Source organism: Sciurus vulgaris (genome assembly GCF_902686455.1).
Source record: "Sciurus vulgaris genome assembly, chromosome: 10".
NCBI lineage: Eukaryota > Metazoa > Chordata > Mammalia > Rodentia > Sciuridae > Sciurus > Sciurus vulgaris.
In genome coordinates this window covers 89,024,971-89,039,492 of record NC_136470.1, presented here as the reverse complement: position 1 = coordinate 89,039,492, position 14,522 = coordinate 89,024,971, and the positions used below count along the sequence as shown (strand labels likewise).

At 44.3% G+C, this 14,522-nt stretch overlaps 1 protein-coding gene across 1 annotated transcript; it reads left to right on the top strand.

The window, feature by feature from the left end:
- Nucleotides 1–2,145: 2,145 nt before the first annotated feature.
- Nucleotides 2,146–11,308, top strand: PSMD2 (proteasome 26S subunit ubiquitin receptor, non-ATPase 2). The gene is made up of 21 exons (XM_079100685.1): nucleotides 2,146–2,329; nucleotides 2,773–2,829; nucleotides 3,135–3,299; nucleotides 4,375–4,496; nucleotides 4,666–4,890; nucleotides 5,185–5,343; nucleotides 5,497–5,641; nucleotides 5,806–5,866; nucleotides 6,105–6,251; nucleotides 6,423–6,529; nucleotides 6,694–6,821; nucleotides 7,127–7,214; nucleotides 8,349–8,511; nucleotides 8,611–8,712; nucleotides 8,887–9,032; nucleotides 9,307–9,390; nucleotides 9,695–9,863; nucleotides 9,947–10,041; nucleotides 10,206–10,332; nucleotides 10,749–10,867; nucleotides 11,019–11,308. Exons 1-21 carry the CDS (start codon nucleotides 2,195–2,197, stop codon nucleotides 11,199–11,201), a joined length of 2,727 nt encoding a protein of 908 aa, XP_078956811.1. The 5' UTR covers nucleotides 2,146–2,194; the 3' UTR covers nucleotides 11,202–11,308.
- Nucleotides 11,309–14,522: the final 3,214 nt, after the last annotated feature.

Here is a 14,522-nt window from a genome sequence, read left to right as displayed (position 1 = left end):
TAACTTCCAGACATTTGCATTTGGCTAGACAGATCTGGAAGCGTGAATGCTTGATGTGAGAAGGAGAATACACATATTTAACTCAGTGCAGTAGATTTAAGGTATTTGGAAAATAAGATAACTGCCTCCTTTCTAGTTTCATGCATCAAGTTAGTCACTTTTTATATTGTCTCATTTCGTTCTCAAAGCAACTTGCAAGGGAAATACTTTATTACTCACATTTTACACAAGCAGAAACCATGCTGAGAAGTTAGGTAGCTTCCCCAAGTCTCACAGTTAGTAAATGGCAGAATCTAGTTTTCAGCACCAGATCTGTCTTATCTATAAAGTTTGCATTCTCCCACCCTCCCAACTTTTATTTTAAAACATTTTAAACCTAAAAAAAAGTTGAAAAAGCTCAACTTTTCAATCTCTTTACCAGGAATAACCAACTGATTAACAGGCTGAGCTTGATGCTACAATATCTTACCTTATCTCCTTCAAGGTACTACTTGGGATGTGACTGTATACACAACAAAATCCCAGTATCTGATAGAAGGAAGTCATGGGGGGAAATTTTTTTGGAGAAATCCCTGTACAGATGGCTGAAGAAAGCCTGAAAATGTATGGACATCTAGAAGGCAGAGAAAGAATAAGAACAGCTACGGGCTGTCCAACTTCTGTCCACAGACCAAGGCCAGGGGAGTCACTGGCAATGGAAATGGAGGGTTAGCCCTAGAATCCAAGCACTGAGCAGAAAAGAGTGACATATTTTTGAAATGAGCTTCAAAAAATTTGGGGGAAGGGGGTACTGGGGATTGAATCCAGAAGCGCTTTATCACTGAGTTACATCTCCAGTCCTTTTATTTTTTATTTCGAGATAGGGTCTCACTAAGTTACTTAGGGCCTCGCTAAGTATTGAGGCTGGCCTCTAACTTGTGATCCTCTTGCCTCAGTCTCCTGAATCACTGAGATTACAGGCAAGCTCCACCATGGCTGGTGTACTTCAGAATTTTATATCTATATCTATACAAACTTTTTGTTAGTGAGTATGGTACTGGGGATTGACCCAAGGGTGCTTAACCACTGAGACACATCTCCAGCCCTTTTTATTTTTTATTTTAATATGGGTATCCCTGAGTTTCTTAAGGTCTGGCTAGACTGCTTAGGAGCTTACTAAGTTGCTTAGGGCCTTGCTAAATTGCTGAGGCTGGCCTCGAAATCGCAATCCTCCTACCTCAGCTTCCAAAGTCTCTGGGATTATGGGCATGAGACACTACACCTGGCTAGATGTTTTTTAACAAACACTTTATGCATTCGTTCCTGTGTCTGAACTCATAAAATAAGTCTTCAGGCCAAGTGGTGGTGTTCTTATCAGGCAAAGGGGAGAATTACATTCTCTTCTCTCACTTTCTACACACATACACACATACACAACCTACACCCAAGAAGAAACTGGGGTTTGCCAGAAAGAGTTAAGGGCTTGGCAGACGGAAAGATTCAGGTTCAAATCCTCAGCACCAGGAAAAAAAAAGAAGAAGAAAAAAAAAAAAAAGTCCTGACATAAAGCACATCAGTCACAACCCCTTCTACGTCGTAACAGGGCAAGGAAGACTAAAAGACAGGCTGAGGCAGTTTGTCTTGTTCTGCTTTTAGCTCCATAACTGGGCACTGGAGCATAGGACTTAATTTATCTACTCCCCTTCGCTCTCCAAAATATTTCAGGTAATAGCACATCTCACGGTAATATCAGGGCTCTCCTGAAACTGGGGGTGGTAGGGGGATGTTGAGGTTAACAATTCCTCAGTGGTGACAAATTACAAATACCACCCAGACTACAATGAAGCGTCCCGATTTCAAAAGTCTTGTCCGTTTGTCGCACCACCCCATCAACTGGGGTGCCTCACATTGTTAAGAAATTCACGCTCGAGGAAACCCTCTCGGCTCGCAGTCTATTCCTACCACAGGGAGCTCACCCAAACCCCTCACAGCTCGGGGCGGCGCCTATAGCGCGCAGGAGGCTGGGAATGGAAGTACTTGCCTGGGCTCCGAGGGCGGGGTCGGGGGTCGAGGCAGAGGGAGCCGCGCGCCCAGGCTCGCCCAGGAGTTTCCGGTCGCAGGCGGGGCCTGAAGGAGGACGGCACGCGCGAGGCCATCTGGGAAAAGGGGCGGTGTAAGAGCGTGCGCGCTCAGCCGGCCGGCAGTGGTGGTGGAGATGGAGGAGGGTGGCCGAGACAAGGCGCCGGTGCAGCCCCAACAGCCCCCAGCGACGGCCCCCGGCGGGGCGGACGAAAAGTCGGGCGGCAAGGAGAGGCGGGATACCGGGGACAAAGACAAAGAGCAGGAGCTGGTGAGGCGCGGCGCCGGGAGCTGCCAAGAGGAGGCCTCGGGCTGAGTCACCGCGGCCCCGCAGGCCTCGGGCCCGACTTCCAACGGCCCCACCATGCCCGGGAGAGGGCGGATGGGGCGACCCCCAGGGCTCCCAGCACCTTGCCTCTCTGTCCCTCATTCTCCATTTCGTGCTGTCACCTCCGTCGTCCCCACCAATCCTCACCAACGTTTCATGAGGTGGGCTCGGGCGGGTCATCATCATTCGCTTTTCCTAGAACGGCATTCAAGCAGAGCCTGGCCCAGAAACTGCCTTCCCAACAGGGCTTCCCATTCTCATTCCCTTTCCTTGCCCATCTGGCCCCTCCAAAGGAGGCAGGCGCACTCTGCACCTGCCCCAAGGTGAATGGGAGGAGAATGTGATTGAGATTCCTTCTCTTGATGAGCTTCTTCCCTCAACTCCAGTCTGAGGAGGACAAACAACTTCAAGATGAGCTGGAGATGCTCGTGGAACGACTGGGGGTGAGTCATGATGTTAATGTGAGCCGGTAAATACCTGAATCTTTCCCACTTGTTTTATTCCCACTTGTTTTTGTGATAACAACTCCTATGTATTTTAGGGTCAGTGTTTTGATGATAATGTGAAGGAGGAGAATTACAAATGATATTTTAAGTGGGTCTTTTGGTTCTGTGCCTGGCAGGGTGTTGGGGAATTACAGATAGATAAGACATAGTTATATACTTGGGGGAAATTTTGGTAAAATGTCTCTGTTGACTTGGAAGAGTCGTGACTCCTTTTGTCTCAGTCCTTACATCTCCATGATCAGGAGAAGGACACATCCCTGTACCGGCCAGCCCTGGAGGAACTGCGAAGGCAGATTCGATCTTCTACAACTTCCATGACTTCAGTGCCCAAGCCTCTTAAATTTCTGCGTCCACACTATGGCAAACTGAAGGAAATCTATGAGAGTATGGCTCCTGGGGAGAATAAGGTAAAACTAGTTCAGAAGCTGGTGGAGGGCTAGCTAGCTAGCAGTTCATTGGAAACCTAGCAGACCTAAGAACTAATTGAGTTGAAGTCCGTTGCAGTGAAAATATCTGCAAAAGAACTGAAAGGAGGGTCACTTTTCAGAATATGTTCCTGTGTTTATGTTGGACCTTCGATTTTCTTAGCATTTTCTGTTTCTAATTTATGTTTAACTATGTATGCTTTTTTTCTCCCTTTTGTCCCATGTACATGCATTTATCTCTAAAACATACCCCCAGTTCAATAACTTCTCTGCCTCTTGGTACTTTGTAATCTTCAGTTCTCACCTGGATTATGGCAGCAGCCTCCTAACTGATCTTTTTGCTTTTGCCTGGGACCACTTATGTAATCTGTCCTTCATATAGCAGCTATAATGATTTTTCTAGATCATGATTTTTTGCTTAAAACTTTTTAGTAGCTTATTACTACAATTAAAGTAAAATTAAAACTAAGCATGGTAGCATGCCTATAGCCCCAGCTACTCAGGAGGCTGAGGCAGGAGGATCTGTTGAGTTCAAGATTGCAGGGCCAACCTGGGCAACATAACAAGATGCCTGCCCCGCCCTCCCTGCCTATTTGCAATAGTGGGGATTAAAACCAGGGACACTGCCTCTGAGCTACATCCCCAGCCCTTTTTACTTTTTATTTTCAGATGGGGTCTTATTAAGTTGCTGAGGCTGACCTCAAACCTGAAATCTTCCTGCCTCAGCCTCCCAAATAGCTCAGATTACAGGTGTGCACCACCATGCCCAGCTAAATCCCATATCTTTAAATAGATAAGTAAAATTTAGAGTATCTTTCTTTACTTTTTCTCTTGTTTATTACCCTTCATCTCTGTTGGTTTAAAAGGGAGATGGCAACACCAGCTTTAGGGTTATTGTGAGGTTTAGCTTAGGTAAGATAGAAATTTTTAGTACAGAGACTAGGATATAGTTATTGGTTAATTTTGAGGACAGTAGCAATGATCTCAATTCCATAATATTACACTGCCCTTATCCTGGACTATTGAGTTTGACTTTAAATTTCTGGTTTCTTTATAGCGTTTTGCTGCTGACATCATCTCTGTTTTGGCCATGACCATGAGTGGGGAGCGTGAGTGCCTCAAGTATCGACTGGTGGGCTCTCAGGAGGAATTGGCATCATGGGGTCATGAGTATGTCAGGTAAGACCCCTTGGGAATCGGAATGGGACTCAGGCATAATTCTGAGATCTGTCTTAGATATTTATTTTAGAGTATGGGCACACTGAATTTCCTGAACACTAAATTCCTGTGCACAGGGAACTGTTTCCCCTAAAACTGTGCTCCCTCAATGTTCTATGTCTGTCCACAGGCATTTGGCAGGAGAAGTGGCTAAGGAGTGGCAGGAGCTGGATGATGCAGAGAAAGTACAGAGGGAACCATTGCTTACCCTGGTGAAGGAGATTGTTCCGTACAACATGGCCCATAATGCAGAGCATGAGGCCTGTGACCTGCTCATGGAAATTGAGCAGGTGGATATGCTGGAGAAGGACATTGATGAGAATGCATATGCGAAGGTCTGCCTCTATCTTACCAGGTAAGTGAGCGTGGTAGAAATGGGTGGCAAGTGTGCCCTTCCCAGCATTTCTCTCTCAGTTGTCCCTCTTCTTTTCTCCTAGATCCTTTACTTCAAGGGTCACATCAGACTGTAGTTAGTTGATATTCATGAATTTCTCGAAGACAGAGATTTTGTGTCTCTTCAGTAGTCTCAGCATCTAGCATGGTACCTGATGTATAGTAGACATTTGGTCTTTATTTGGGGATAAGTGAATTAAATGGGATAAATGAATGTCTGAGACTTCCTGAATTTTATTATTTGTAACCTTCATAGTTGTGTGAATTACGTGCCAGAACCTGAGAACTCTGCCCTACTGCGTTGTGCCTTGGGTGTGTTCCGAAAGTTTAGCCGTTTCCCTGAAGCCCTCAGATTGGCATTGATGCTCAATGACATGGAGCTGGTAGAAGACATCTTTACCTCCTGCAAGGATGTGTATGTAAAAAAGAAATTGGCAAAAGAAGACATAAGCTCATGCATGGGGCATTTGCATGAGGAGCTGGGACTTGTAGTTCTGGTTAGGGATAAGGGACTTTCCTATACCCTTAAGGGATGAGAGTGAGCAGGGATGATGGCTGTCTCCCACAGGGTGGTGCAGAAGCAAATGGCATTCATGCTAGGACGGCATGGGGTATTCCTGGAACTGAGTGAAGATGTAGAGGAGTATGAGGACCTGACAGAGATCATGTCCAATGTACAGCTCAACAGCAACTTCTTGGCCTTAGCTCGGGAGGTAAGACTCTTTTCCCTTTTTCATTCAGGCTTTTTGATTGTAATTTGACCTCCCCAACTATACCTCTGACTTTACTCTCTCTCTGGTTTGAGTTGTCATTCAGTGGGATAGCAAAAGGGACAGCTGGGGAAGCAGTTGTGACCCTCTAGCTTCTTTTTCTTCAGCTGGACATCATGGAGCCCAAGGTGCCTGATGACATCTATAAAACCCACCTAGAGAACAATAGTAAGTAACCCTCTTTGTAGAGAATTAGAGGATTGTTAATGGTTCCCCTAGTATTGGGAATGATGGCTTGGCCAACCTGCTTATTCTAAAGGGCTTGGATTTCCATGAACCTTTTTTCTAAGTTATTGTCTGGAGCATAGTTAAATATCCTAAGGGGCCAGCTTAGAAACAGGGACTGGCTGCTGTGCTGTGTTCTTTTGTTTTTCTACTCTAAACCCTTCCTTTCCTTCCTGTGCAGGATTTGGGGGCAGTGGCTCTCAGGTAGACTCTGCCCGCATGAACCTGGCCTCCTCTTTTGTGAATGGCTTTGTGAATGCAGCCTTTGGCCAGGACAAACTGCTGACTGATGATGGCAATAAATGGCTTTACAAGAACAAGGACCATGGTATGGTTCTGTTAGTACTTTTATTTGTGTATTGCTTTGGTTATTCTTTTTGTCCTCCTAGAGTCATGTTACTTGATAAGGCATCCACAGTATAGTTCCTTGGGGAGCCTTTTATAATAGTTTCCTAAGGGTAGGATCCTTTTAAGGCTGATTGATTTTTCCTTGGTACAGGAATGTTGAGTGCAGCTGCATCTCTTGGCATGATTCTGCTGTGGGATGTGGATGGTGGCCTCACCCAGATTGACAAGTACCTGTACTCATCTGAGGATTACATTAAGGTTGGTCTGGGCATAACCTGTTCACTGGGGACTTCTTGCCTTCTTCTAGTGTCCCCCAGTTTTTCATTCCAGTTAAGTCAGGTGCTGCACTGAGGCTTATGTTGCATCTTTTTTGGTGAAGAAGCTAGAGTCACCTGAGTAAAGAATCTGTTTGCTCTTTACAGTCAGGAGCTCTCCTGGCCTGTGGTATTGTGAACTCAGGGGTCCGGAATGAGTGTGACCCTGCTCTGGCATTGCTTTCAGACTATGTTCTCCATAACAGCAACACCATGAGACTTGGTTCCATCTTTGGGTAAGAATTCTCACTTTTGGTAGTGCTCAACTGGGGAATAGGAACTGAACCCATTTCACCTTGTATTGCCAAGGACTGCCACCGTGTCACTGAATATTTGGCTCTTGGTGATTGTGTGGAGGTGCTGGTGGTGGTGCTGGGGATGGGCCTCACACACACTAAGCCTGCACCCTTCCACTGAGCTACATCCCCAGCCCATTGTGGATGTTTGTTGACATGATGAATGAATGACTAGTCCTCTCTGGTTCTTTATTGTCTCCATCCTTGGGTACATGTTGGGGACTGACTCTATCTGGCTTTTGCAGGCTAGGCTTGGCCTATGCTGGCTCAAATCGTGAAGATGTTTTAACATTGCTGCTTCCTGTGATGGGAGATTCCAAGTCTAGCATGGAGGTGAGTAGAGGATGTTGGTCATTTATAGAAGGTAGGAAAGGTGCTCTAAGTTACTCTATGATATCTAGTAAAAAGCAGGTATATGTGTGTGTGCTTATGTATGAGCTTGCACATGTTGTGGGGGTGGTCAACCTCAGTGAAATCCCTTAGAACTGGGATTTTAAGATGAGTTGAAGCTAAAGAGTTAACATTTTGGTATTGAGTTCCAGTCCTTGGGTATCCTTAAGGCTGGAGGATGGGGTAAATTAATGCAGTTTAGGGTTGATGATTGTGTTAGTCAGCTTTCTGTTGTTATAACAAAATACCTGAGATGTTCAACTTATAAATGGAAAAACTTAGCTTATTGTTTTGGAGTTTGCAGTCCATTGATTGAGTAGACCCATTGCTTTGGGTGAAGTATTACATCATGGTGCGAGCATGCAGCTAAGCATAACTGTTCACCTCATCACAAGCCAGGGAGTAGAGTGAGAGAGAGAGAGAGATGAAGAGGAAGGGCCTAGGGTTTCACAGTCTCTTTCACAAGCACTCACCAGTGACCTAAAGATCTCCCATTAGATCCTACCTGTTAGTTTCTACCACCTACTAATAGTACCACCTTGGGGACCAAGCTTTTAATTTTAATAATTGGGCCTTTGGGGGGCATTCCATATCTTAACTACAGCAATGATTTTCTCAGTGTTTTAGTCATTGGCCAACCTTAAGTTTTCTTGCCTGTGCAGAGTAATTTCAGTGATGATTAAATACAGTATGGTGACTAGAAGTAGAGGTTTTTAGAGTTAGAAAGACCTGAGTTCAAATCCTGCCACCTCTGCTTAGAAGGAGTATGATCCTGGAAAAACAATCTCTTTAGGCCTCATTTTTTTCATCAGTGAAAATGGAATAACAAGGCCTGTTCATGGAGTTGTTGTGAAGATTAAATGTTAAAAGTATGCAAAGCAGTTGGCACAGCAGCCAGCATGTAGTAAGTACTCAGTGAATAATCATAACTCTTGTTATTTTGACCTACTATCAGAAAGTGATTATCACCAAGTGTGGTTAGGGAGGATGTCTAATACTGGACTGTGGGATCAGGTATCTTGAATAAAGACAGAAAAAATATCTTACTATGTGTAATACTGATTTTCTTATTTGTAGGTGGCAGGAGTGACAGCTCTAGCTTGTGGAATGATAGCAGTGGGATCCTGCAATGGAGATGTCACTTCCACTATCCTTCAGACCATCATGGAAAAGTCGGAAACTGAGCTTAAGGATACTTATGCTCGCTGGCTTCCTCTTGGCCTGGGCCTCAATCACCTGGGTGAGGAGGCATCTGTTTGGTCAAAGGGCTAACAGTAAATATGTCAGACTGAGCTGGATAGAAGCAAGTGTTCTCTGACCTCTTGATTCTGTCCTGTAGGGAAAGGTGAGGCCATTGAGGCGATCCTTGCTGCTCTGGAGGTTGTGTCAGAACCATTCCGCAGTTTTGCCAACACACTGGTAGACGTGTGTGCCTATGCAGGTCTGTGCCTCTAATACCGTGGCTTGTGGTGTGCCCCGCTCCGCCACCCCCACCATATTGTTTCTCCTTTGTTATTCATTCTGAACTGCTTTAGTTTCTTTAGGCTTCTCCCATTTACAAAGTAAGTTTTTCCTTGATGCCTTCTCATTTCCTTCTCTTCTTACCCCACCACAGGCTCTGGGAATGTACTGAAGGTGCAGCAGCTGCTTCACATTTGTAGTGAACACTTTGACTCCAAGGAAAAAGAGGAAGACAAAGACAAGAAGGAAAAAAAAGACAAGGACAAAAAGGAAGCCCCTGCTGACATGGGAGCACATCAGGTTAGGGAGGCAGCTGGGCACTCTCAGAGGGGAGGCTTTGAGAAAAGATGAATGTGTAGGAGAACAGCTTCGGCTTTGTTTTTTTGTGTTTGGGTATTGCCATCTATCGAAATAGCAGGAGACTTGAGTTCTGTCTATGAGGGGCATAGAGTGACTTTTCTCCATAGAGTGACTTTTCTTCTTAGATAGGTCCTGAGTCAAGGAAGTCAAGAATAACTTTTTTATTTTGTTTTTTTCTGGTGCTTAGTGGATTCTGCTGTCTCTTCAATTGCAGGGAGTAGCTGTTCTGGGTATTGCCCTTATTGCGATGGGGGAGGAGATTGGTGCAGAGATGGCACTACGAACCTTTGGCCATTTGGTGAGTAAAGACAGAGAAGATTGGAATATACTTTTTTTTGGTGATGTTGAGGATTGAACCCAAGGGCCTTATGCAAGCAGGGCAATTGCTCTATACCCCCGGTCCTGGACTGTTACTATATTATGATGACTGAAGGGTCCCCAGAGAAGACTCTCTTGACCGATTTTCTGGGTGGAGAAATGATCTTTTTGCTGTGCCCTTTCTACAGAAGTGAAGTCTTCCTTTCACTTGTCAGCCCATTCCTATAACTGAATTTGTTTTTACTGCTTTCCCTCATTCTGTCATTGTTTTCTTTTAACACCAGCTGAGATATGGAGAGCCTACACTCCGGCGGGCTGTACCTTTAGCACTGGCCCTAATCTCTGTTTCAAATCCACGACTCAACATTCTGGATACTCTAAGCAAATTCTCTCATGATGCTGATCCAGAAGTTTCCTATAATTCCATCTTTGCCATGGGCATGGTGGGCAGTGGTGAGTACCAGGCAGAAAATGATGGTAAACAGACTGAGGGAAGATTTGAGATTCTTTAGCTCTGTCATTCTTAATATTTCCAGGTACCAATAATGCCCGTCTGGCTGCGATGCTGCGCCAGTTAGCCCAATATCATGCCAAGGACCCCAACAACCTCTTCATGGTGCGCTTGGCACAGGTAAAAAATAGAACTCTTCTCCTTGGAGTGTGCCAGGGGTGGTGGTGGTGGAACAGAGAGATGGAGTCTTGGCCTGGAAGGGAAGATGTGAGCAAGTTGTAGAATTTCTGCTTGACCAGGTTAGGTGGTGTCTCCTTCTCTTGCCTTTTTTTTTTTTTTTGTAGGGCCTGACACATTTAGGGAAGGGCACACTTACCCTTTGCCCTTACCATAGTGACCGGCAGCTTATGAGTCAAGTGGCTGTGGCTGGGCTGCTCACTGTACTTGTCTCTTTCCTGGATGTTCGCAACAGTGAGTTCCTGTCAGAAATACTGTATTGTGGCATGTGACACCCTGTTTCCACCTCTACCAGGGCCACCTTGGCAATTTAGGATCAAGACCCCAAGTTAGCTCTATATTAGTCTAGATTCTTTGGGCCTATAAGGGCTCTCATGAGACTATTATCTCTCACAATTTTGATTAGGCCTAAAAAGGCTTAAGGCTGATCAGCCCAGTAACTGCTCCTAAATGGCTAGGGAAAGTGATTCTCAAATCTGAAGCTGTGGATAAAGGGAGGAAGGGCATCTTGGATTAGTAGTAAGGTTTATGAGGACAATGTGGATTCAGCTGAAGATGGGTTAAAGGGTCATGGCTAGGGTGGAATCCCAAGGATCAGGCCGGGTTTGCTGTATTGTCTATAACAGTGTGTCCCATGTGCTTCCCTCAAGTAATTCTAGGCAAATCGCACTATGTATTGTATGGTCTGGTGGCTGCCATGCAGCCCCGAATGCTGGTTACCTTCGATGAGGAGCTGCGGCCATTACCGGTGTCTGTCCGTGTGGGCCAGGTGAGGGGCTGAGTTGTGGGGAGGGCTCAGACTATACTCTAGGACTTGGAGAATGCACATATAATCTTGCTTTTCTGAAACTGGTGTGGGCAGTGGGGTGTTCCTTCTCTCCTATTGGCCATCCCTTCATTTCAGTTTTCTCATCCCACAGGCAGTGGATGTGGTGGGCCAGGCTGGCAAGCCTAAGACCATCACAGGGTTCCAGACACACACAACCCCAGTGTTGTTGGCACATGGGGAACGGGCAGAATTGGCCACTGAGGAGTTTCTTCCTGTTACCCCCATTCTGGAAGGTTTTGTTATCCTTCGGAAGAATCCCAACTATGACCTCTAAGTGGCCATCAGGGATGGACACTGCTCTAGATCATTGGGGGAATTATTACCTCCTATTCTTTTGTTACTGAGTGAGATAATTTGTTCAATAAAGACCTTTATCCCCAAGGTCTCCGTCTATTTTCTGGGGTATCATGGCCCAGGGCTAGAGTAGAGTGTGAAGCTGATGTGAGAGAGCATTGTTTGGAGCAACTCTGAGCCTAGACTAGTAGTAGGGAGGCTGCCCCTGAATCAAAAGAACTAGCTCCTTTCTCTTCTTCCCCATCCCTTCTTAATCATTTTCTGTTTTCATTTTCTTAGAATCCTTCAGAAGCTAATAAGTATAATGAATCTTCTTTATAGGAATTGCATATATAAAAGTTTTTATGTAAACTTTTTTTTGGTACTGGAGATATAATCCAGGGGTGGTTTATCACTGAGCTACATCTCTAGCCCTTTTCAGTTTTTATTTTGAGATAGGGTCTCACTAAGTTGCTTAGGGCCTTGAACTTCTGATCCTCCTACCTCAGCCTCCCAAGGCCTTGGGATTATAGGCGTGAGCCACCATTCCTGGCTTTAGATAAACTCTTAAGAATTTCTAAGGGACTTGTTGATCTTGTGTTCCCCACTCTATCACACACCCATGCCCATCATCTCCTGACTTGGGGCTGAGGATGCCCAAGAATAAGCAGCCCCCCCCCCCCCTTTTTTTTTTTTTTTTCCCTAACTTGTGCTGCTGAGCAAGAGGGACATCTTTATCTCCTGTGACCCACCCTCTGTTGCTCTTGGGAGGATTTGATCATATTAACATCTACTTTTGAGTTGTCCTTGTACAAACTAGATAGAAAGCCTGACCCTGACCTTCCTCTTAACTTGGTGTATAAATGGGAAAGAGGAGTGGCCTCCTTCCTGGAAAATAATCATCCTTGATCTGCCGTGCTCCTTCCTGGTGATGCTGGTACAAGTATAGCTATCCTGCTGCTTAGGGCCTAAACCCCTGGAGATGCAGTGTATGTGGAGGGGGATCATGTCCTGCCAGATAATCTTAGCTAACATTAATCCAATACTGTAAATTTAACCACCTAACAGTGGCCGGTACTAAATAGATTTTCTATAAATATTGAAAGAATAACTTTTTCATGCTTCTGAGACTTTACAACAGTTTTCAAGTAGGTATATCTCCATGTTTTGTTGAGAAATGGTTTGGAGAAGTTCAGTAAGTTATACAAAATGATAAAGGCTAGATTAGAATCTTAAGTCCATTTGACTCCAAAGCCCATGAACTTTTTCACTGTATTAATCTGTATTTATTGGAGACTTGAGAGCCTCATTTTAATTCAAGGACTTACCTGGAGAAGCAGCAACAACTTTGAATGTCTCCATGTCTCTGCTTTCGCTAGGCAGCCTATATAAAAGTTTGAAGTACTGGGCACAGTGGCGCAGGCCTGTAATCCCAGTGACTCAGAAGGCTGAGGCAGGAGGATTGTGAGTTTGAGGCCAGCCTTAGCAACTTTGTGAGACCCCCATATCCAATTTAAAAAATAATAACAAAAAATGGAATATAGCTCAGTATCCCTGATACTAAAAAACAGTTTACACTGGACATCAGCAGCCCTGTTGTCCCCTCTTTATGTGACTGCTATCTTGGCTCTTAACCTTTCATATTCAGTCATTTATTTAGTAACAAATACCAGTGGAGCTTTAATCTGCATTGGACATTAGATGTTTGTGGAAATGAAAAGCTAGGGGGGAAAAAAGCCTGTCCTCAAAAACTTAATGAAAAAAAAAAAAAAACACACACATGAAAACAATTGTGAAAAATTATGATCCATGCTCTATTGAAATGTGAACATTTACCCTGAGATCATTGAAATAGGGCCCAAGTGCCTGGTTTAATCAGGGGAAAGTTATTTGAGGAAACAGATTTGGAAGAAGGTGAATTTGTACAGAGGAATAAAAGAAGGTTAGATATAGCTTATGGAGTAGAAATGGCAAGAAGGAGGGAGGAAAAGCTATTTTCAGAAATCGTGAATAATTTGGTTTGACTTAAGTATTTAGGGTCTGGGGGGAAAGTGGACGATTCATCTGAGATTCAGACTCAAACCAGGGAAGAGCTTTGTCTTGCTAAAAGAATGCGAGTATCTCAATAGAGATGGTTGAATGAGAGCAGACAAGTGACATGATTTACTATCTGGGTAAAGAAGCTCACTCGAGCTGTGGAGATCAGGTAAGGGAATGAATGCCTCAACTAGGGCAATAGAAGTGGGAGATGGAAAAGGGAGAAGCAAGTTTTTTAAAAAAGTAAAGTCAATAGGATTTGATTTTGATTCAATCCCCAATAGGACCTGGGTCTGATTAGATATAATATAGTGAATGGGAAGGAATGTAGTATGATTCAGGTTGGCCACTATTCATTGCAAGGAACAGAGCAAAAACGGGTTAAGGGTGGGGAGGGGGACTTTAGTGTAGGGATCCTTGACAAATTCTTATCTGACCATTTGTAATCTGAGATGCCTGTGGGAGTGATAAGGTAAAGATGTCTTAGTACCTTGTTCTGACCAGTATGAGTTCAAGAAAATGGTTTCTGATTTAGCAATGGATTGAGGGACATGTGGTGTCATGCCATGCATGTCATTATTGGGTAGGCAGTAATTGATTTAAAAAAAATTTTTTTTAGATCTTGATAGACCTTTATTTTATTCATTTATTTATATGTGGTGCTGAGAATCGAACCCAGTGCCTCATACATGCTAGGTAAGCGCTCTACCACTGAGTCACAATCCCAGCCCAATAATTGATTATTAGTTTGCTTAGGAAAAAAAGTAAGAGAAGTGAGAAGAGGTAAGGAAGGAAGTCCTGCATGACAGCAGTCAGAGCTCAGGTGGAGTGTCCCAGAACATTATGGATCTGCATTTTCATTCTCACTAAGGGTCCTCCTACAAGTATGTTTTACTCTCCTTTCCTTAGAGTTGTTGCCCTACTTTTCTTCAGGAAGGTGACGTGAAGGGATTCTTGTGCCTGTGTTTGTACTTTAATTGTACTAACCTATAATTGTACTTTTTTGACAAGATGATGATGAAGGCTATTTTATTGCCACTCTGCCTTAGCCCACCAAGTTCTGTGGTGTCATGCGTGTCAGGATGCAGTCCATGATAGCAGGAAAAGTGGGCTTTGGAGTAAGGTCTATGGTGCCCTTCACATAATTGGGAATAATTGACTATTTTGTTGGAGATCAAGAAAATTAAGTGAGGTCACAGATCACTTACATTAAGTGACCAGTTCACCATTGGTGCTCAGAACGGTGGGAGGGAATACCTTTTGTTAACTACCAAGGCACTGTACT